The sequence below is a fragment of the Trichosurus vulpecula genome, chromosome 3 (assembly GCF_011100635.1).
Source record: "Trichosurus vulpecula isolate mTriVul1 chromosome 3, mTriVul1.pri, whole genome shotgun sequence".
In the NCBI taxonomy this organism is placed as follows: Eukaryota; Metazoa; Chordata; class Mammalia; order Diprotodontia; family Phalangeridae; genus Trichosurus; species Trichosurus vulpecula.
This window is the reverse complement of record NC_050575.1, coordinates 113916056-113938386: the sequence shown is the minus strand read 5'-3', so window position 1 is coordinate 113938386 and position 22331 is coordinate 113916056. Positions and strand designations below refer to the sequence as shown.

The window sequence follows — 22331 nt, the reverse complement described above, 5'->3', positions numbered from 1 at the left end:
CCATCTTTGAGAGGGAAGACGTTAGAGGCCAACTCCACGTCAAGAGCTGAAGGAAAAGACTCTGGGAAGACATGAAAGGAGCAGGTAGCCTCCATCATGGCCTTATTCTCAGCTTACTACTCTAGAGATACTTCGGGGAGTTTCCTCTTGGGTGAGATCCAAGACCCTCTCTTGATTGAGCTGTTTTACCTCGTTCCCAATGGGAGAGTTCCTTCAATCTGTATTGTCTGGTTTATGTTCTCCTATGTGTACATTCTCTGAATTGTTTTGTTACGATTTGTATAAGTGGGTTTATTTTCTGTGCGTGTTCGTTGTGGAAATGGTATTAGGTGGGAAAGCGTTCAAGCCTTGGTTATAGAGCTGGGGGTTCCCCTTCTCACCAAAATGACAAAATAATCAAAAGTTAGATGGAACTCAATCTTACCCCTTAAAGGAACAATATTTAAAGCAACAAAAATATGCTTCTAGTCTGGTACTCTCTCTTTCTGAGGAGAGCAGATTGGCCTCCAGCCTCAATCTCTTGCTTCCCCTCCTGGAAGGAATGAAAGTCTCCCTTGGAGAAGGGTGGGGGGAGAAGAGGCTGGAGATGTTTCTTCTGCTTCCCTTAGAGCCACACAAGGACAAGTCCTTGCCACTGGTGGGTCCCTCTCTACAGCTGGGAGGTTTCCCATACACTACCTTCTGCAAGAAGCCTTTCTTCCTTAATCTTAGTGTCTCCCCTCTGAGATTATCTCCAATTTGTCCTCAATGTATTTTGTTTGTACGTTGTTGTCTTTATGTACGTTAGACTGAGCTCCGTTAGGATGGGGACCTCTTTTGTCTTTCTTTGTATCCCCAGTGCTTAGTATAGTGCCTGGTACATAGTAGGCACTTAATACATGCTGTTAATATATATTATGTAATACAGTACCTAGCATAATACTTTGCACATAGTAAGAACACTTTTTGAATTGAATGTTTACACTCAGAGTTGTACGTACAGGCATGATGATGAATTCACATACCTGTTTCTTGATTCTGCCACTAACTTTATTTGTTACTTGTGGCATTGCGTAAATTATGTTTACACATCTGAGGGCACTTCTGGTCATATGTGCACAGGACAGGCATTAGGCTGTCTATTTTCATCCAAGTCCCTTGATTTTGACCCTAGCAACACTGGGAGAGGAAATAAAGAATAGTAGAAAAATTCTGGATTTGGAGTCAGTGGACTTAGATTGGAACTGCCAATGGGGTAGACATTTAACCTCTTTGGGACTTGGTTTCCTCAACTGCAAAATGACCAGACGAACCTCTAAGGCCCCTCTCAGCTTTAAATTTGTGATGAAGAATGAATGAGAGGCCTCAGCTTTTTGCCCCATCCCCACTTGTACTAAAGCCTCTTAAATGGTCTCTTTTCATCCCATGCCTTCCCTCTCCAATACATCCTCCACACAGTTGCCAAAATAATCTTCCTAAAGCATGTCTGGCCCTGTTCTTCCCCTTGCTTGAGAATATTCAGTAGTTTCCTTCTGGTCCTAGAATAAAACAAAACTTTCTGTTTTACTTTTTTTAAAAAATAGTATTTTATTTTTTTTCCAATTCCACATAAAGACAAGTTTTAACATTCATTTAAAAATTTTTTTAAGTTCCAAATTTTTCTCCCTCCCTCTCCTTCCCCCTCCCTAAAACTAAGCAATTTGATGTAGGTTATATATGTGCAATCATGTAAAACATTTCCATATTAGTCATGTTGTGAAAGAAGAAACAGATCAAAAGGAAAAAACGCACACAAAAAATGGAAAACAGTATAAGATGAAAACAGCTTCAATATGCATTCAGACTCCATCAGTTCTTTTCCACCATGGATGCTTTGGAATTGTCTTGGATCATTGTATTACCGAGAAGAGCTAAGTCATTCCTGGCACCATGTGGCTGTTACTGGGTACAATGTTCTCCTGGTTCTGCTCTTTCACCCTGTTTTACTTTTAAAGCCCTTCACAATCTGTCCACCTTTGCAGGCTCATTTCACATTGCTCCCCTTCTTGCACTCCACATTCTAACCTAACTGGTTTATTTGCTGTTTCCCCAACTTGGTATCCCATCTCCCACCTCCATGTCTTTGGATGGGATTATACTTCTCTAGTCTCCTTCATCTAACCTGTCACCTTTCCTGACACCACCCCTCCTCCTCCTCTTTTACATGTTGTATCCTCCTTGACAGCAGGGAATGGTTTTCATTCTCCTTTCCAACCCCAGCACTGAGGACATGGCAGTTCACTAAGCTAGTACTTGATAAATGCTTGGGAGCTATCAGATGATCCGTCCTATGATTTGTCCCTCTTCTTCCCCCATCCTCCCCCACTTCTTTTCTAGACACAAAACTCCCGGTTATGGCTCTGGGGCAGGGATAGGGTGGGGGGCTGAACGGTGAAGATGCAGAACTCAGGGAGCCCGGAGCCTCTGCCACCACGAGCGCTCTTGGCGCAGCAAGTCCCTTCCCGCGGCCCTTAGCCCTGGTCCTGTCTCCTTGGAAACGCCAGCTAACGTTGGCAACGCTTGGAGAGAAGAGCCTGCGCCATGCAGCCACAAGAAAAGTGAGCAAACTGGCGCTCTGCTCTCCTCCACTCGCTTGGGCCCGCGGAGCTGCAGTGGCCGAATCTGCCGTGGGCTACAAGCTGCCGCCTCAACTGCCACTGCCCCGGGACACGAGGCCGCTTCTGTATCCTTCCTCCTTTCCCGGACCCCAGCTTCATTCTAACCTGGGGAGAGGGAGGGGCGCTCGTGGAAGAGTGCGCGTGCGCAGGACTCTAGCCAGTCTCTCCTACCTCTCCCTCCAAAGCCTTGAGTACCCCTAGGTGCACTTCGGCGACCAGGGTTCCACCCAGGGGTAGAGCGCATGCTCCCGGCTGAGCCTCTTTTCCAGCCCCAGCCCCAGCCCTTGTTCACAATTACATTCCCATGCCAAGCGCTTTCCAGAAGGGATGGGGCGAGGAGAAGGGTGCGTACGCACGGCCCCGCCCCTTCTCTCCCAGCCCTCTTTCTCCCCTCAGCCCCACAGTGGTGTGCAGTCTGTCTCTGCCAAGGGTTCGAATCCTGGGTCCGCGCCATGAGTCTGAAACTCCAGTGTCTGCCTGGGAAGGAGCAGTCATTTTTTGAGACTTATCCACTGCATATGGCAGCTGATTGTCTCATATGGGTTCCCTTGCTCTTTTCAGAAAGGAAGCTTACGTCATCCCTGGAATCCCCAGATACCGGCATCTGGTGAGTTCGGGGGCTGGCCGCTGTGGAATGGTCTCTGGTAATGACCAGGGAGGTTGTATTGCTCCAAATTCTGACCCAAAGTGTCACACTTGGCCCCATTCACCATCCCAACCTGCCATTCGTTATTCCCTAAAATGCCTTCTTCCCCTACTCACCTACAGTCTACACCCACCTTGTGCCCATTGCACACTAGATTTAGCTCCCATCTTGCCTCTTCCCGGAAGCCTCACTCGAACTCCCTCTGAGCCCTGACATACAATCCGGACCAGGATTCAGCCCTGACTCTGTTTCATGAGTGGCATTGGTGAAATGGGAAGAACATTGGGTCTGGAGCCAGAAGTCTGGAGTTCAAGTCTTGACCCTGCCTTCCTAGCTGTAGACCTTGAACGAGTCTCAGCTTCAAGCTGATGGCATCTTTGTAAAAAGAAAGGATTGACTGGATGAGCTCCAGTTCAGACTGCTCGTGACTCCCTATGGCATAGTTTTCTCTCTAGCTAGTCTGGATTCGCAAAGGGAATGGATTATGTTCTCTGTTTCTTTGTATTCATCTATTCACCAAAACCATTAGCCTCTAGCTGGGCATGGGCATAATTCTTGATGGGATGTTTGATACCTTTTTTGAGATTCTTTCTTTAATAGTATTTTATTTTTTTCCAATTATATATAAAGATCATTTTCAACATTAATTTTTTGAAAGACTTTGAATTCCAAATTTTTCTCCCTCTGTGCCTTCCCTCCTCCCCAAGATGGCAAGCAATCTGATATAGGTTATACATGTGCAATCATGTAAAACATATTTCCACGTTAGCTTGACACCTTTCTTGAATGCCTTCTTTTCCACCTGGAAATTAGGATTATCATCGGTGGCGGCAGGCAAAGAAGAAGCCCAGGTTGAATCTACCTCAGATTAAAATTGCCTCAGGAAAGTGGCTATCAAGGAGGAAGGCCAGTCCTAGATCAGGTGGGCAGAGGTACAGGGTACCTGTGAGTGACTCTAAAGGCCCTTTTCCTACAATGAATGAGGCTGGGTTGGGAATGGGGAGAGGACTCTTTCATGTCCTTTGAAGAGATAGGGTAGTCCAAGCCCCATCCTTTTAGTGGCTTCAGAATGCTACAGAGACTAGACTACTGGATATACCTGATGGCACGGTGAAATCGGTGTGGAGGAGGATGAGCAGTGAGAACTAATCTAGAAGGGAGGCATAAACTCCTTCACCAGGACAGCTTGATAACTCTGGAGCTGGTTATATGTTTAGGTGTTGTCTATACTCACTTTCACATATGCTGAAATTCATGTTCTACAGTAGCATGCTACCCACAGTGGTACATACAGTTTATTAAATTTGTATTTTAGTATTTGTCCAGGTTCTATGAGGTGGCTGGGAGGTATAGTGGATGGAAGGAGGAACACTTGAGTTCAAATCCCACCTCGGAAAATTGTGACTCTGGGGAAGGCACATAGTTTCCTCACCTGCAAAATGAAGATAATAATAGCAGCCATCTTATAAAGTTGTTGGGGCAGCTAGGGGGCAGTGGATAGAGTACTGGGCCTGGAGTTAGGAAAACTCATCTCCGTGAGTTCAAATCTAGCCTCAGGCACTTACCCTGTTTGCCTCAGTTTCTTTAGTCTGTAAAATGAGCTGGAGAAGGAAATGGCAAACTACTCCAGTATCTTTGCCGAGAAAACCCCCAATGGGGTCACAAAGAGTTGGACATGACTGAAAAATGATTGACCAACATAGTGTTGTTGTGAGGATGTGCCACCCATAAGGCACTTTGCAGACCTTAAAACCCTATCTAAATGTTAGCTACCTCGATGAATTTTCTGCTCTTATCCTGTAGAATGCTCTACAGGTGATATAGGAACAGAACTATCTCCTGCCTCTCATGAAACACATAAGAAAGGATGTAAGTGGCCAGCCAGGAGCCAAGTAGTGATTTATCTTTTGCCTTACGTTACCGAAACATGGAGGGTTTTTTTTTTGTTTTTTTTTTTGTTTTTGCTGATTCTTTTCTCTCAGAGTTTACTAGAACAAAATCGACAGCAAAGTCAGTGTCTACCTCTAGCACCGTGAAGAACCAGCCACAAAAGACAATTGGGACTGAGATGGATCTGGAGACAGTCCAAGCCAGCATCCGAGTACTAAGAGTAAGTGGGTTGGTGGGCAGGAGAGGGCAAAGGAAACTATCTAGCACAGTGAGATGTATAGCTGGTCACTGGATAAGAGGGGATAATGCTGCAGATCTATCGAGGGGAGTGGGGACATAGAAAGCTTTGGGGAGGGACTCTGTACCATGAGATCTTCTTTAGGATTGGGGAGACTTCGAAGAGTAGTGGAGGCCTGAGTTTCTAGATTCTGCCTGGGAAACACATTAGGGAAAATAGATTGGGGATAACTACAGGCAAAGGACATCAGAGATAAGGAAGGGACAGTTATGAGTTGTTGTTTGTCCTTCATTCTTGAAGAGGACCATGACATCAGGGAGGTGATGCTGTTGAGGAAGAAATAAACCCCAGGGATGTAGGAATCCCAAACCAAAGTTCCCAGGTCATCTGGAACGAATTCATGAACTCAAGCATTCTTTAAGTCAAGGAGGCAAAGATTTATTATGCTTTAAAGCAGGCAAGAGCTCTTAGGGAACCTGCAACCATACAGGGCTACAGGGAAAGTTTAAGTACAAGATTTTGGGATTAAACCTGTCAATTAGGTGTTTAGGGTGGGTTTAGGGAGTGGCTAAGGTGTGATTAAGGGGGCGGTCAGTTCTTAAAGGAACATGTGCTTTTTGTATCTACTGTGCAGGTATCTTACCCAGAGTTCACTGGGAAATAGCCTTAGGTGGGGCTACCCGTGTGTGTGGTTTTTGCTGTGAAACGTCACTAAGTCACCAAAAGTTCACAGCTGACCGGGAATATCCAGCTGGATTCCATCACACGTCTTGTTAGTCAAGATTAATGTAGGGGAGTATACATTTGACTATGTCTAGGATGTGTGTTAGACTCAGTGTATCATCCAGAAATCAATCTGTAATTGAACATAGCTGCTTACTGAGGAAGAAGCAGAGATAAGTTTGGGGCATGTGCCCTTTAGCTATAGAGAGGCTGCCTGGGAAAGACTATGTTTTGAGAACTAGTTGTTTTGGTAAGGCATGCTGCCCTTAAACTGGAGAGAGGCTGCCTGGGCCAATGCTTTGAAGCTTGGGAGAGATGTGTTTTTAGAACTGGAGTTCAGGCACAGGCACCCAGGCAGAGGATAAGAGGAAATGTGATGTCAGAATTAGGGTCCAAGCACAAGCGCCCCATCAATGCCATGAAATGCAAGTGAATTGGATTTAAGTGAGGGAGGGCTATACAAAGTCATTAGCCTCACTTTCTCCTCTGGAGCCATCCGGGTCCTTTGGTGAGCTATAGATCAGGATGGCTAGAGATGGCCCTGGATGCAGTGAGAGACCTTGGCCTTTTTAAGCTAAGGTCTTTAACGAGTCTCAGTATGACTGATAGGCTAGGTAAGAAATGAGGCAGAGAACAACTACTTTAATTAGTTAAAAAAAAAAAATCAATCAATCTGGGAGAGAAAGACCCTCAGGGTTTCTGGCCAGAACAGAAACAATCGCTATTTACATTCACTCAGAGACAATCTGGGCCCCAACAATGACCTAATGGGGCTTGGCCTGGGACCTGTTGTAGGCTAGTCCATGAGAGCCAGAGTGATTTGGCTATAAGGCCCACTCCTTAAGAAAAAAAAATTTCAGGGATCAAACTTTACATTCCTTCATTGGAGAGCAAGGCAGGGGTGAGGAATCAAGAGACAAACCTGTCATAGATAAGAAGGAGGTGAGAAGCAAATGGGAAGTTTCAGGCCAACTCAGTGGCCCGCTGGCCAATGGGACTTTGCTGACCTGTGGGTGGAGGTATATCCTTTGCTGTTCTGTTGCATAGCTAGGAGAGATCTCTTTCTCTATTTCCAGCCAAGGCCACAAGGGGGCAGAATAACCACCAGATAACAATCACTCCTTGGCACCTTCTGGACAAAAAAACCAGCACCAAGGAACGGTTTTTAGTAGCGGTTCTTAACCTTTTTGGTATCACAGACCCCTGACCCCTTATCAGAATATTTTTAAATGCATAAAAATAAAATACACAGGATGACAAAGGAAACCAGCCCCATCAAAATATAATTATCAAAATATTTTAAAAACAAAAATAGTTCATGGATTCCAGCTTAAGAACCACTTGTCTAGGAGACAATTAGCAAATCCAGGAATTCCAGTGAGACTGTCTAGGTCTCAGCTCATTCTGTTTCCTCTCTTTTCTGACTCCCACAGGCAATGATTAAGTTAAGGAGAGCCTCGCTAGAAGAACTTAAAAAGCATGTTACTTCCCTCACTATTAGCAACCAGAAGCTGGCAAAAAAGATCCAGGACATAGAAGCTAAAACTGCAGACAAAGTGCGGAGGCTTCTACAGCAGCAAGACATGTTTGGGGTGAGAATGAGTGACACTGAGAAACTTCTAGCCCTTTGGAACTGTTTTCCAAGGTGCCTACCCACCTTCTCCATCTATAATTTGCCGTGCAACCTGCCATATTTCTGGGCCTTTTCCCGTGTGCAAAATAGGGACTCTTCTTTGTACTTTAGGGTTATCCTAAGGGTAATCATAATGACCTCCTTTTGAAGATTCCTGCTATGTTGCTTCTCTTACAGATGAAACAATGGGTGGTAGATGGGGGTCAGGAGAAACCTGGGTGTGAATCCTGTCTCTGTGAGAATAGGCAAGTCACAACCTTTATGAGCCTCAACTTCTTCATGGGTAAAATGATGACAATGCCTGTGTTTTGGTTTACCTTAAGTCACCAGGCAAGTTTGTTAAGTGATTACTATGTAACCACTTAATCCTCACTCTCAGGAATTCACGTTCTAATGGAGACAACATTATAGGACTATACGGATATAAGGTATATACAGAGTAGCTGGGAGGTAATTTGAGAGTGGAAGCCATTAGGAGCTAGAAGGACTGGGAATGGCATTCTGGAATGGGAGGAATTTGAACTGAGTCTTAAATCAGGAATACTAAGTGGTCATGGTGCAGGGGCAGAGCATTCCAGGCAGAGGGGCATAGCCAATAAATGTGTGGGTGCAGGGATAGGAGATGAAGTGTTGTGTTCAAGGAACTGCAAATAGACCAGGGCTGCTAAATCATAGAGGAAATCAAGGTGTTCAAAGAAGGCTGGGAAAGTGGAAAGGGGACAAGTAAGGAAGAGCTTTAAATGCCAGTCAAAGGAGGTGATATTTGATTTTGAAGGTAATAGGGAACCACTGGCATGCATGAACAAAGGGGAAGGGAAGGGTGACAGGTCTGTGCTTTAGAAAAATCCTCTTGGCAGCTGAATGGAGGATGGATTAGAGTGGGGAGAGATTTGAGGCTGGGAGTCCAGTTAGGAGGCTAGTGCAGTAGTTCAGGTGAGGCGATATGGGCCCAAACTAAGGTTGTGTGAGTAGAGACAAGGGGATGTTGATGAGAGACATTGTAAAAATGGAAACTAACATTTGGCAATGGGTTGGACATCAAGGTGAATGAGAGTGAGGAGCTGAGGGTGACACTGAGGTTGTGAGGCTGGGTGACTGGGAAAATAGTGGTACTATCAATAGTCATTGAGAGGAGGGAAGGGAAGAGGGTAGGGTTTGGAGGAAAAGAAAATGAGATTTGTTTTGCACACGTTGAATTTAAAGTGCCTATGGGACATCCAATTCAAGATATCCAGAAGGGGGGAGGGAAAATGAATAAATAGCACCTACTATGCCAAGCATTTGTTATAAGTATTATCTCATTTGATCCTCACAACAACCCTGCAAGGTCACTGCTATTATTATCCCCATTTTAAGTTGAAAGAACTGAGGCAGATGGAGGTTAAGTGTCTGACACCAGATGTGAACTTAGGTCTATCCTAACTCCAAGCCCAGTGTTCTAGCCACTATGCCACCAGTTACCTCTTCAGAAAAGAGTCACAGGTAGGAGGAGAATGAGGAGAGAGTAGTGAGGAGAGTCAGGAAAGAATCTGCAAAAAGGGAAAGTGATCACTAGTGCTACATGCTTCAGAGAGGTTAGGAAGAATGAGGATTGATAAATGGCCATTATACAATCCCTAATGATGGATGTGAAGGCTAGTATATGAGGAGAGGAGGAAAAGCTCTTGGCAGAGGTTCTCCATTTTTTTCGGTGCAGTATGAGGCAAGGTTTTCATTTGAAAGGCTCACGGAAGGGGGTCCTCTGGGAGGGTTGAAGAAGGACAAGACAGCTAGAAACAGTGCTTTGGGGAGTAGGATGTAAGTTGATTAGAGAGAATGTTCACCTTGCTGTAGTGAGGGCCTAGTTGAGGTCAGATAACATAAATTGACTATGGGACTCTAATCAGTGCAGATTCTTGATTTTTCTCTAGCTCATGTTCAGCAACACCTGAATAGTAGTGAAAGAGGTGAATGTTGGGAGTAATCCAGGGTTGGGCTTTGCAAAGCATGTTCAATGGTAAGTCAAGGGGGCAAGGGACTTAAGAATAGAGGCTAGTGTAGAGTTGAGTTGGTTCATCAAGGGGGCTGAGATAGGAAAGAGAGGAGAGTGTAGCCAGCACAAAGGTGATGGCAGAGGAAAGGACTGGAGGGGCAGAAAGAATGGACATCAAATTGAAGTTGAAGAACAGAATTAAGGGTTGTAAGACAGAGGAATGTTGGACCTTGTGGACCAGGAAGTGAAATACTGGAAAGTGATGATAGGAAGATCAAGAATATGGAAGGGGTGGAGCCAAGATGGCGGCTGGAAAGCAGGGACTTGCCTAAAGCTCTGCCCCAGGACCCTCCAAACGCCTATAAAAAATGGCTCTGAACAAATTCTACAACTGCAGAACCCATGAAATAGCAGAGGGAAGCAGGGCTCCAGCCCAGGACAGCCTGGATGGTTGCTAGGTAAGGTCTATTGCATGGAGCTGGGAGCAGATGGGAGCAGAGCCCAGCGTGAGCAGCGCCCAGACCAACCAGACTGAGAGCCAGGCGGAACAGGCCCTAGCGCCCTGAATGAGCGAGCTATGGCAGTTACCAGGCTTCTCAACCCACAAACACCAAAGACAACAGAGAAGGTTGGTGGGAAAAGCTGTGGGGGACAGAGTGAAAAGAGTTCGCAGTTCGGCCACTGGCTTGGGGGCAGCAGAGGTGGTGCAGCTCTGAGGACAGAACTACAGCTACAGTTGCCTCTGGCCCCAGGCCCACCTGTTGGGAGGAATTAAATGGCAGATCAGAGCAGGAGTGCAGAGCCTGCTTAAGATCTGAGTCAGGTCCGAGTTGGTGGTTCTTGTGGGAGGAGGAGTGCTGGTGTGGCAGAGCTGGCTGTGTAGAAATAGCTCTGAAAACAACAGCACAGCCCCTCAAGCTTGGGAAAAAGTACTCTCTACTCTACAAGCAGTCATACCGCAATGAAAAACTCAAGGGTCAAGTAGTTGGCTGGGAACATGGCCAGGCAGCGAAAATGGATTCAAATTCAGACTCAGACTTTGGAATCTTTTTTTTTGGTGACAAAGAAGACCAAAACATACAGCCAGAAGAAGTCAACAAAGTCAAAGAGCCTACATCAAAAGCCTCCAAGAAAAACATGAACTAGTCTCAGGCCATGGAATAGCTCAAAAAGGATTTGAAAAACCAAGTTAGAGAAGTAGAGGAAAAATTAGGAAGAGAAATGAGAGTGATGCAAGAAAACCATGAAAAACAAGTCAATGACTTGCTGAAGGAGACCCAAGAAAATACTGAAGAAAATAATACCTTAAAAAATAGACTAACTCAAATGGCAAAAGAGCTCCAAAAAGCCAGTGAGGAGAAGAATGCCTTGAAAGGCATTAGCCAAATGGAAAAGGAGGTCCAAAAGACCACTGAAGAAAATACCACCTTAAAAATTAAATTCGAGCAATTGGAAGCTAGTGACTTGATGAGAAATCAAGATATTATAAAACAGAACCAAAGGAGTGAAAAAATGGAAGACTGTGTGAAATATCTGATTGGAAAAACCAGTGACCTGGAAAATAGATCCAAGAGAGATAATTTAAAAATTATTGGACTACCTGAAAGCCATGATCAAAAAAAGAGCCTAGATATCATCTTTCAAGAAATTATCAAGGAGAACTGCCATGATATTCTAGAGCCAGAGGGTAAAATAGAAATTGAAAGAATACACTGTTCTCCTCTTGAAAAAGATCCCAAAAAGAAAACTCCTAGGAATATCGTTGCCAAATTCCAGAGCTCCCAGATCACAGAGAAAATACTGCAAGCAGCCAGAAAGAAATTATTTGAGTATTGTGGAAACACAATGAGAATAACACAAGATCTAGCAGCTTCTACATTAAGGGATTGAAGGGCTTGGAATATGATATTCTGGAGGTCAATGGAGCTAGGATTAAAACCAAGAATCACCTACCCAGCAAAACCGAGATCATGCTCTAAGGCAAAATATGGATTTTCAATAAAATAGAGGACTTTCAAGCTTTCTCAGTGAAAACACCAGAGCTGAATAGAAAATTTGACTTTCAGACACAAGAATCAAGAGAAGCATAGAAAAGGTAAACAAGAAAGAGAAATCATAAGGGACTTACTAAAGTTGAACTGTTTTGTTTACATTCCTACATGGAAAGATGATGTGTACAATTCATGAGACCTCAGTATTAGGGTAGCTGAAGGGAATATACATACGTTTTATATATACATAGATAGATAGATAGACAGAGGGCACAGGGTGAGTTGAATATGAAGGGATGATATCTAAAATAAATCAAATTAAAGGATGAGAGAGGAATATATTGAAAGAGGGAGAAAGGGAGAGATAGAATGGGGTAAATTATCTTGCATAAAAATGGCAAGAAAGTGCAGTTCTGTTGGGAGGGAAGAGGGGGCAAGTGAGGGGGAATGAGTGAATGTTGCTCTCATAGGATTTGACCTGAGGAGGGAATAACATACACACTCAATTGGGTATCTTACCCCACAGGAAAGGAAGAAGGAGATAAAAAAGGGAGGACGATAGAAGGAAGGGCAAATAGGGGGAAGAGTTAATCAAAAGCAAACACTTTTGAAAAGGGACAGGGTCAAGGGAGAAAATTGGATAAAGGGGGTTAGGATAGGAAGGAGCAAAATATAGTTAACTGTTCACAACATGAGTATTGTGGAAGTGTTTTACATAATGATACACATGTGGCCTATGTTGACTTGCTTGCCTTCTTAGGGATGGTGGGTGGGGCGGAAGTTTTAAAAGCAGATGTTCAAAAAAAAGTTTTTGCGTGCAACTAAAAAATCAGATATACAAGCAATGGGGCATAAAAATCTACCTTCCCCTACAAGAAAGTAAAGGAAAAGGGGATGGGGGGGGAGTGGGGTGACAGAAAGGAGGGTTGACTGGGGAATGGGGCAATCAGAATATATGCCATCTTGGAGTGGGGGGGAGGGTAGAAATGGGGGGAAAATTTGTAATTCAAACTCTTGTGAAAATTAATGCTGAAAACTAAAAATGTTGAACAAATAAATAATGATTTATAATAAAAAAAGAAAACTGAAAACTAAAAAACAAAGATCAAGAATATGACCATCTCCGTATGAAACTGTGGAGGGGTCGAGGAGTAGGTTATGGAAATGGAGGACACTGAGGAACTTGGAGGTTAGAGTTTTTGAGGTGGCATCAATATGTGAATACCTTTTTATGAGCACAAAGACTAGGTACTGAACCCACTGAGGAAGGGAGGAGAATGTCTTGGGGGTTGGTAAATAGCAGCCACCAGGATCTGTATTGGGTGCTAAATTTGTATAGCACAACTTCAGAGGAGGAGAGGGTGTTTAGTGAAAGGGGTAGAGGCAGAGTGTGGAGGTGGCAATGGGGAACAATAGCATATTCCAACCCTCCCACTAGAACCTGTGAGTTTGGGAGAGAAGAAATAATCAGTACTCAGAAGGATGGCAGGGGATATCATCATGAAGTTGTCAGGTCTAAGTGAAGGCCACAAGATGGAAGGGTGAGAAAGGAAGAGGTTTAAGATGAAAGAAAATTTGATTAACATAGATCAGAAATTCCAAATGGCACTGTGGAAGAGGGGGGCAGATCTAGAAGCCAGGACCTTGGAGTGGGGGGGGGCGCAGAAATGGAGTCAAGGGGGCTGGGTATGAGGGATCAGCGCTGAGGTAAGGATGTAGAATGGGGCTTCAGAATCCCTGGAATGGGGCAAGTACAAAGGGATGGGAGTGTGCTGGCAATTGAGCAACTCAGTGATTGGAGGGAGGTGTGAAATTGGACTCTCTAGGTCCTCCCTTGAGGTTCGGCTCAGCAGCGGATGGTGCAGCTTTGTCTGGTGAAGTCCCAGCCTTTCCTCAGAGTAGGCAAGAGCAAATGGAGCTAATGGGAGCCTGGTTAGGAGGCTACGGTGCCTTACTTGCCTTATTGAGGGCAAGCACTGTCTTTTTCCTTTCTTTGTATCCCCAGCACAGTACCTGGCACAGAGTAGGAACTTAAATATTGACTGACTGATGAGTAAATTTTCCATCCCACTGTTACATCTATTTGTATTTCTGTGTTTGGTGACTATAATAGTTAACTCTTTGTGGATAAGCCAGAAGGTGTCTCCTCTAGGAGAAATTTAGGTGACCCAGGGGTTGGAGAAATACAAGGTCAAAGAGGAGAGAGGAATTTGAGCTAGAGAGAGAGAAAGTCAAAAAAGCCAAACATTTCAGTCAGAGAAGCGATTAGTCCTCTGATGAGGACGGACCTCCTGGGAAGTTGTGGGAGTAAGCTTAACTCAAAGAAAGAAGCAGAAATACGGTTTTGTTCGGGGACCAGGATTAAGGGCCTCAGAGCAGGACAGGGTAAGGGTTAGACTGGACAGATTGTATCGAGTTGTTGAGACCAAGGGCACTAGGAAAAGCTGATCCAATGATCCTCTGAGCTAGACAATGGTAACCTTCTCTAGCATTTCTAGCGCTAACAGCCTTTCGAAGTTAGGTCACACATTGGGTCTATTGTAACCGAACCTCCCCTGCTAAAATACTCAGCCTCAGCAACAGGAACTTTTTGAGGGTTAGTCTGCTTACTGTTCTGTTTACAACAGCATTCCTATGAAATACATAACAGTATCAATGATAAGCATTTTTCTCACAACATCCCTTTGAGTTGGGCAGTGCCAACAGGAGCTATGGTTTTCAGAGGAGGAAACTGAGACACTGAGTGGCGAAATAGCTTGCCCATGGCCACACAGGTGATCTGTAGTAAACCGCAGAACCATCAGAACTCAGACCCAGGTCTTCTGACTCCAAGTTAGTGACCTTTCCCCTCCACCCTCACATACCTGGGTAACATTTTTCCTAACAGCATGGTTTGGTTTTGGTTTTTGTTTCTTTTTAGAAAACTTATTTAGTATTTTATTTTTCCCCACTTACGTGTAAAAACAATTTTAACATTCAACTTTAAAACTTTGAGTTCCAAATCCTCCCTCTTCCCCACTGAGAAGGCAAGCAGTTCAATATAGGTTATACATGTGTAGTCATGAAAATATTTCCATAATAGTCATGTCGTGAAAGAAAGCATAGACCAAAAAAAGAAACCTCTAGAAAAATAAAGTAAAAGAATGTGCTTCTGTATTCAGACACCATCAGTTCCTTCTCGGGGGTTGGAAAGCATTTTTCATCATAGGCCTTTCAGAGTTGTCTTGAATCATTGTATTGCTGCGAATAGCTAAGTTATTCACACCTGATCATCTTACAATATTGTGGTTACTGCGTACATAGTACATTTCACTTTGTGTCAGCTCATGTGAACCTTTCTGGGTTTTTTTGAGAGCATCCTACTCATCATTTCTTATAGCATAGTAGTATTCCATCACAATCATGTGCCACAATTTGTCCAGCCATTCCCCAGTTGATGGGCATTCCCTTAATTTCTAGTTCTTTGCCACCAGAAAAGAGCTGTTACAAATATTTGTGTACAAATAGGTCCCTTTCCTTTTTTGTTTTTTTATCTCTTTTGGGATACAGATCTAGTAGTGATATTGCTAGGTCAAAGGGTATGCATGGTTTTATAGACCTTTGGGCATAGTTCCAAATTGCTCTACAGAATGGTTGAATCAGTTCACAACTCCAAAAACAGTGCATTTATGTTTCATTTTTCCCATATCCCCTCCACTATTTATCATTTTCCTTTTCTGTTCTATTAGCCGATCTAATAGGTATGAGGTAGTACCTCAGAATTGTTTCAATTTGCATTTCTCCAGTCAATAGTGAGTTAGAGCATTTTTTTTCACATGGCTGTAGATAGATTTGATTACTGCTTCTGAAAACTATTCATATCTTTTGATCACTTATCAATTGTAGAATGGGTCTGATTTTTTTTTTTATAAATTTGACTCCATTTTCTATATGTGTGACAAATGAGGCCTTTATCAGGGGAATTTGTTTCAAAATTTTTTTTTCCACATTAACAACATGTTTTTGTGGAACCAATTGGTCATGTGAGGTGAGAGCAATTTGGATTTGAAGACCTTTCCCATCCATTAATAGGCCATATGACCTGCTTACATCACAGGAAGCCTAAGACACGTGTGGTGGGTGGGAAGAGCTTCCTGACAGGAAAAGGAAGTTATGTCACAGGAAAATGCTGAGAGAGAGAGAAAAAAGTGTTATGGCTGCTAATGGCCACCCTTGTGATTGTTAGAACTGAACAGACTGACTTAGCTGTACTTTGAGTTTGTTTTGGAAAGACCCCAGCAGAAGGTCAGAGAGGTTTTAGGATGGCGAGGCTCCATGTTGTGATATTCTGTATTGAATGTTTTGGGTTCCTTGCTGTTATGGTGAAGTGCACTGACTGGCTGTGGGAGCTGAGCGCTTGGTTATGGGATATAGTTCTCTGGTGTCTGAATAAATGGTTTACTTCTTCTACCTTCTACGTGGAGAGTCTTATATACTTTTCGATACAGAACTACATAGGCATTTTGACGATTATCATCTACACTGTTATTATTGCCTTACTGTTTCATGGGGGTACACCTATCTCCATACCTGGTTACAGCCAGGTCCTGGAGCATTCATAGCTTCTCAGTTGGATGGCACCAAAGATACCTGCCAAGCAGCCATCTAAACTCTTCTGGGAGCTGTCCAGCTATTGCCTTACCTATAAATTGTCTACACGGTTGTTGCTGTACTACGTGGGGATATAACTCTGTGTGCACTAGATACTTGGTAGATTTATGTTAACTGAATGCAGTATTGCCTCTACCTCCCTAGGAAGGACAGACAAAGTGATTTAAGTGACCCCAGCCTTCTCATGACTAGAAGTTCTATAAGGATACTCTCAACAGAATAAAGACAGGATTTTTTTTTATTTAGGTGAATTCACTTGTTGCTACTGCCTATGGCAAATTGACTAATTTTTGCTGCACTTAGGAGTTCTGACCTGAGAGTATGTGGTTATCTGGATGACTCATGGTGAGGAGGAACACAGGGACTGGGAAGGGGAAATGTGTTAGCAGAGCCATAGTGATAACTGTGGAGTGGGGCCCAAGCAGCCAGCTACCCAGAGCATCCTCACCCACACTGCCTCTGTATCTGTGCACACAGACTCTTGTTGGTACTCTGGAGTACGCAAGCCATAAGCAAATGGAAGACATGAAGAACAGCCTAGAGAAGTGGGAAGCCCAGGCAAAAGACAGAGTAAATGGTGAGTGCCCCTATGGCAGGGGCATACTCTTGGCCTTATGGCTCTGGGTTATCTCCTGTGGTCACAGACTCCTGTGGTTTTAGGCTAGAAGGGAAATTTGAACCTAGAGTGTCAGAACCAGAAAGAATCTTAGAACATAGAATTCAATTAGGCAATAAGATATTACATGCCTACTGTGTGCAAATCTGTGATTTCCATTTTTCTGGTATCCCAAGTGTGAACCCTCTTCTTTCTTTCACCAACATGCCCCAGAACTTGACTTGTTGATGTCGCTGTCTTCTTCTTGCTTCCCTCCACATGCTGTCTAAGATGTACCCAGCACTCCAGCTTGACCTGCAGAAGGGACAAGCTTTTCTCTTTCTCCATGGAAACTGGGTGGTCTCTGAGATCATTATCTCTGTTCACTCTCCCCATCCCTGAGCTCCAGGCCCCCATGCTGTCTCTACTCTCTAGAGTAATGTTATTCTTATTTCTACCCACTGCTCCCTTTCACCACATTTCAAAGAGCAGGCTCTCAGCTCATCCACGGGACTGCATTAACCAGCAGACACTGGAGCCATGAAAGAGTGGGTTCTTTTCCCTCGGCCTTTGTGTTTCATTTGCCTGTCTCTTTGTGTTCAAGTTAACCCATCTTCCTTTGCCTAAGTTGTTGGCATGTCTCCCTCCCCCAGAGAGTAGCATAGTACAATCCATGTTTCATGAACCTAAAAAGAAAGTACTTGAAGCACATGGTGAATAAAATAGACAACTCTCCCTCCTAATAAGAGCAGTGTATGGATCTATGTGGGGGAATAACTCTGTGTGCAGTAGAGGCTTGATGGATTTATCTTAACTGAATGCAGTATTGTCTCTACCTCCCTAAGAGGAGAAGCAATAGGAAAGACAGACCAAGTTGATTTAGGCGACCCCAACCTTCTCATGACTAGAAGTTCCAGAAGGATGCTGTCACAGAGTAAAGACAGGATTTTTAAAATTTAGGTAAATTCAGGCCTCACTATGGTAGAGGGAAGAGAGGAGGGAGAAAGAGGAAGATCATCTGTGTTTAAGGTCCCCTCTCTATCACAACCTAACTTCCCACTGCAGAGGGACCAAGGAAATAAAAGTTATGTTCTATTAGAATGTAAGCTTCTTGAGGGCAAGGGTAGTTCATTTTTCTTTTTGCATGCCCAATGCATAGCATAATGCCTGGTACACAGTAGGAGATTAATAAATGTCTGTTGAAATAAGCAATAGGACTATTCTGGATCGGAAGAGTGGATTGGTCCATACATTATGTTAGGGCTGTCCAAAGTGTGGCCCATGGGCTGCATGTGGCCTGCAGTGCAATTTTATGCAGCCTGCCTGTGTTTATTACGGCGTGGAAATCGACATAAATGCTTTAAAGCCTTTGTGTCGATTTCTGTGCTTGTGGTGGACACAGATGGGCCACACGGGGCTGCACGGACTATGTTTTGGAGAGCCCTGAGTTATGTCAAGGCTCCTGTAGACTGCCCTTCCTTGGGAAGGAGGGCTGGTGAGGCCCTGGACCGCAGAGCCTATCCATCTCTGCAGTGGAGTCAGCATGATAAAGAGGGAAAATCCCTGGATGAGAAATCAGATTCTAGTCCATTTTGCCACCGATCTGTTGTGAGATCTTGGACAAGTCATATGATAGCTTTAGGGAAGTGGGCTTATGGCTGAGGGGTGTGACCTTTGGTGTAGGGAGCTTCCCCTTTTCCTCTCTCCCTGCTTCCCTCAATCTTCACTAGAACTGCAGCAGCAGCTGACAAAGGTGAAAACAGGGATTCGTAAGGCCCAAGACGAGCTGAATTTCCTGACCACCTACATGGATCATGAGTACCCAGTTAAGTCTGTGCAGATTTCCAACCTCATGCGCCAGATCCAGGATGTGAAAGATAGCCATGAGGTAAGGGCTCTCCTGCCTCTGTGTTCTAGGCACCTCCCCAAGGGAGGCCCCAGGGCCAGGATGTGACTTCCTTCTCTTGGCCACCAGGATGAACTAGAGGAGTTGGAGGAGATACGTAAGGATGTGCTTCACACATTGTCACAGAAGCTAATGATGAAGATGGAGAAGGTCTTATATATCATGTCCAAGGTGAGCAGTGGGGTCCTGTGGACCATCTGAAGACTCCATCCATTGGTGGGAGTGTCACTGAAGCAGTCTTTTTCCATCCCTGCCTCCTTGTATCAGAGAGGTGAGTTACCACCTGCTTTTGCATCTGGCTGATCTCTCCTACCTCCATAGAGAACCATCCTTCCCTATCAAGCTGCTCTTATGAGGAAGACAATAAGTAACCAGCAACTATTGAGACAGACGGTCCAGTTCAGAGTGGTAAGTGAGACCCCAGAGAAAGTAGGGATTAGCAGGGGGCAGGATCAGACACCAAATGACCCAGGCTCTGATTTGCCCAAGGCTGAGGGGTATAGAGAGAGCAAAAAGGCCTAGAAGGTCTACTGGAAATACCACAGAAATGGAAGAATTCTCTTGACCAGGAGTCCTCTTTTGATTAGTATGTTTGAAGGATTTGAGGCAATACCTAGGACTTCAGGAAACAATCCTGCCCTCCTCTGATGATGTGAACGGACTAACTAGCTTGGAGCATTCCTTATCACTCTAACCCCAGTAAATTATAAGAAACCCTTGTTTGGGGAGCATATTGGGAGATTCATCATTAAAGCTTACCGTCTATCATTAGCTACCACTGCCCAGTACCTTCCCTCCCCAATCACCTGTCATGACCATCGCCATCCATGATAACCTAGGAATACTACCTTCCTGCCCTGAGGGAGCTCACACTGTCAGGAATACAGACTGATAGTGACAGCCCATTTTTAAAAATTTCTTTGTTTCTACTTTTTTTTAAACCTCCTTTGTGGCGCCTGAATCTCTCCTCTGGAAAGGAGACAATTAACTTTCTACTTCTCTGCCATCCCTTTTCTCCCATTTCTCTGCTCCTTCAGCACATTGAGCATATGAAGAAGGAACTTCCCAAGCTAAAGACCCAGGTGGAGGATCTCCAGATGCAGAGAAAGGACTCACGGGAAGTGGTCTTTGCTAATATCCTGCTTCGAAAACCTAAGTATGTGATCTCCAGCAGGTGGCCTGGGGTACGCTTGCTCTGGAGCCCTGCCCCAGTCATGGGGATTCCTTCACTATCCTGAGGAAGGTCATGGGGCATAGAAGCAAGACCACTAGAAAGAAAATCAAGAGTCTTGGAATTTATTCTTAGCTCTTCCACTAACTGGTCAGGTGAGCTCGAGGTAGAAGAAAGTGAGAAGCCCGAAGAGGAGAGTGGGTGGATTAATTGTTCTTAGAAGAAGGGCTGCCTCCTTTGGGACTTGGAGAATGGAGAAGGTGGAGTTGGGGAGAGAGGGAGTTCGTACCAAGCATAGGAGAGAGCACAATAAAAGGCCTAATGACAAGAAAGGGGTAGTATTAGATTGGAGGAGATCCAGAGGCCAGAGGAATTTGATAGTACTCTAGTTTTCCCACTGACAGTACCATGCTCCTCATCATTTCATAGGCCACAATAAATATTGTCCATACCTAAATATGGTCCCTGTCCTAGGACAGCAAGCCTAGCAAGTCATTTTCCCAAGACTTTAGATTTAGATTTTTTTTGGAGGGGGGAAGGCAAGGCAATTGAGTTAAGTGACTTGCCGAAGGTCACACAGCTAGTAAGTGTCGGGTGTCTGAGGTTGGATTTGAACTCAGGTCCTCCTGACTCCAGGGCCAGTGCTCTGTCTACTGTGCCACCTAGCTGCCCTCTCAGTGGCATACTTTGTTAGAAACTTCATTGCCAGTGGTAGACATAACTCTGGGAGGGACATGGAGACCTTCCTAGATACAGGTTCTTCCTGTGTACCCTTCCAATTAAGATAACTTTTAAAGTAATTCAGGGACCTGAGACTGGTTCAGCTATTCCCTCTCTACTTTAGTCTTGATGAGTTAGTGTGGCCATGCGCACACAGAAAAGTTTGTCACTTGGTGGACAACCTTCTAGTGATGAGCTTCAGACACAGGTCATTTGGGGACAATAAATATTGGCTGTACCTAAATATGGTCCCTGTCCTAGGACAGCAAACCTAGCAAGTCATTTTCCCAAGATGTTAGATTTAGATTTTTTTGGAGGGGGGAAGGCAAGGCAGTTGAGTTAAGTGGCTTGCCCAAGGTCACACAGCTAGTAAGTGTCATGTGTCTGAGGTTGGATTTGAACTCAGGTCCTCCTGACTTCATGGTTGGTGCTTTATTCACTTCACCACCTAGCTGTCCTGATTTAGATTTTATTTTAAAACCATTGCTCCATTTGCAATTTGGTGTGGGTTTTTTTTGTTGTTGTTGTTTGGATAGCTCTTGGAGTGGATGTAGCGTTTGGGGAGGAGGCTTCTCCTCTGTTGCCCCAATACTTCCTTGGTCCTAGCCTCCTTTGAAGGAAGGGCTGAGAAGGCCCCTCACCCAAGTGGCCCTACCTGCTCATCTTCCTGAGGCCTCTGTCTGTGGGAGCTTTGTTCTAGAGATAACCACTGAACTTGCAAGTTCCCCTCACTGTAAAGTGCTCAATCTCTCTTCTTCCTCCCTCAATCTTCCACCAGGTGTACTCCAGACATGGATATCATCCTCAACATCCCCCAGGAAGAAATGCTTCCCTTTTAGCCCCGGTGCAGGACAGGACTCTACCCTGGCTGGTCTGAGATCCCTTGTTTTTCTTCTAATCATCTTTGTTCTCGGTCCTGGGAGCTGTGTTCCCACCTTCCTGTAGGACATCTTAATCCATCTAGGGGAGTTTTCAGCAGCTTCTTCACCCTCTGATTTTCACCTCTTTTTCACTTGAAGCCACACTCTCGTTTTAACTAATAAAATTAGATTTTCATTTCATGTAATTTACAACTGTTGGGAGGGTGTTCTGAGGTGGCCACGATAGTTGTTCCAACTTCTCTGCCTCTCTGTTGGTTGTGGGCTCTGAGATCCCAAGCTCATTTTCTGGTCTGTAAGGTGAGGGATTGGTGTCCGGGGACTAAGGGCCACCAAAAGACTAAAGGGTCCATGGTCCTGTCTCTGGTGGGATGCACTGCTCCACTCCTACTTGGACAGTTTGATGTAACAGAAAGTACATTTGAAATTAAGAGATCTGGGTTCAAATGACAGCTTTGTACTTGGGTAAGTAACTTCACCTAAGTTTCTTCCTCATTTGTGTGTGTGTCCCACCACTGGAACTTCAGCTTCTCCCTGGCATAACCATGTGCAAAACTAGTCCCTGTGGTGCCCATCGTCAGACGGACAAGGGAGAAGCTCAAGGAAGCTGACGTCAGTGATCAGTTTAAGATTGTTATCTAAAGCTGGTATTTCCCAACATAGGATCACCTTATGACATTTT

General features: G+C 44.5%; 1 protein-coding gene across 1 annotated transcript; it reads left to right on the top strand.

Moving 5' to 3' along the window:
* Positions 1–3174: 3174 nt before the first annotated feature.
* C3H20orf96 (chromosome 3 C20orf96 homolog) lies at positions 3175–21610 on the top strand. The gene is made up of 10 exons (XM_036752554.1): positions 3175–3243; positions 4096–4204; positions 5265–5392; positions 7567–7725; positions 16857–16956; positions 18705–18862; positions 18950–19051; positions 19202–19288; positions 19918–20036; positions 21550–21610. The coding sequence occupies exons 1-10, from the start codon at positions 3175–3177 to the stop codon at positions 21608–21610; spliced, it is 1092 nt and encodes a 363-aa protein (XP_036608449.1).
* The last annotated feature ends 721 nt before the right edge of the window (positions 21611–22331 follow it).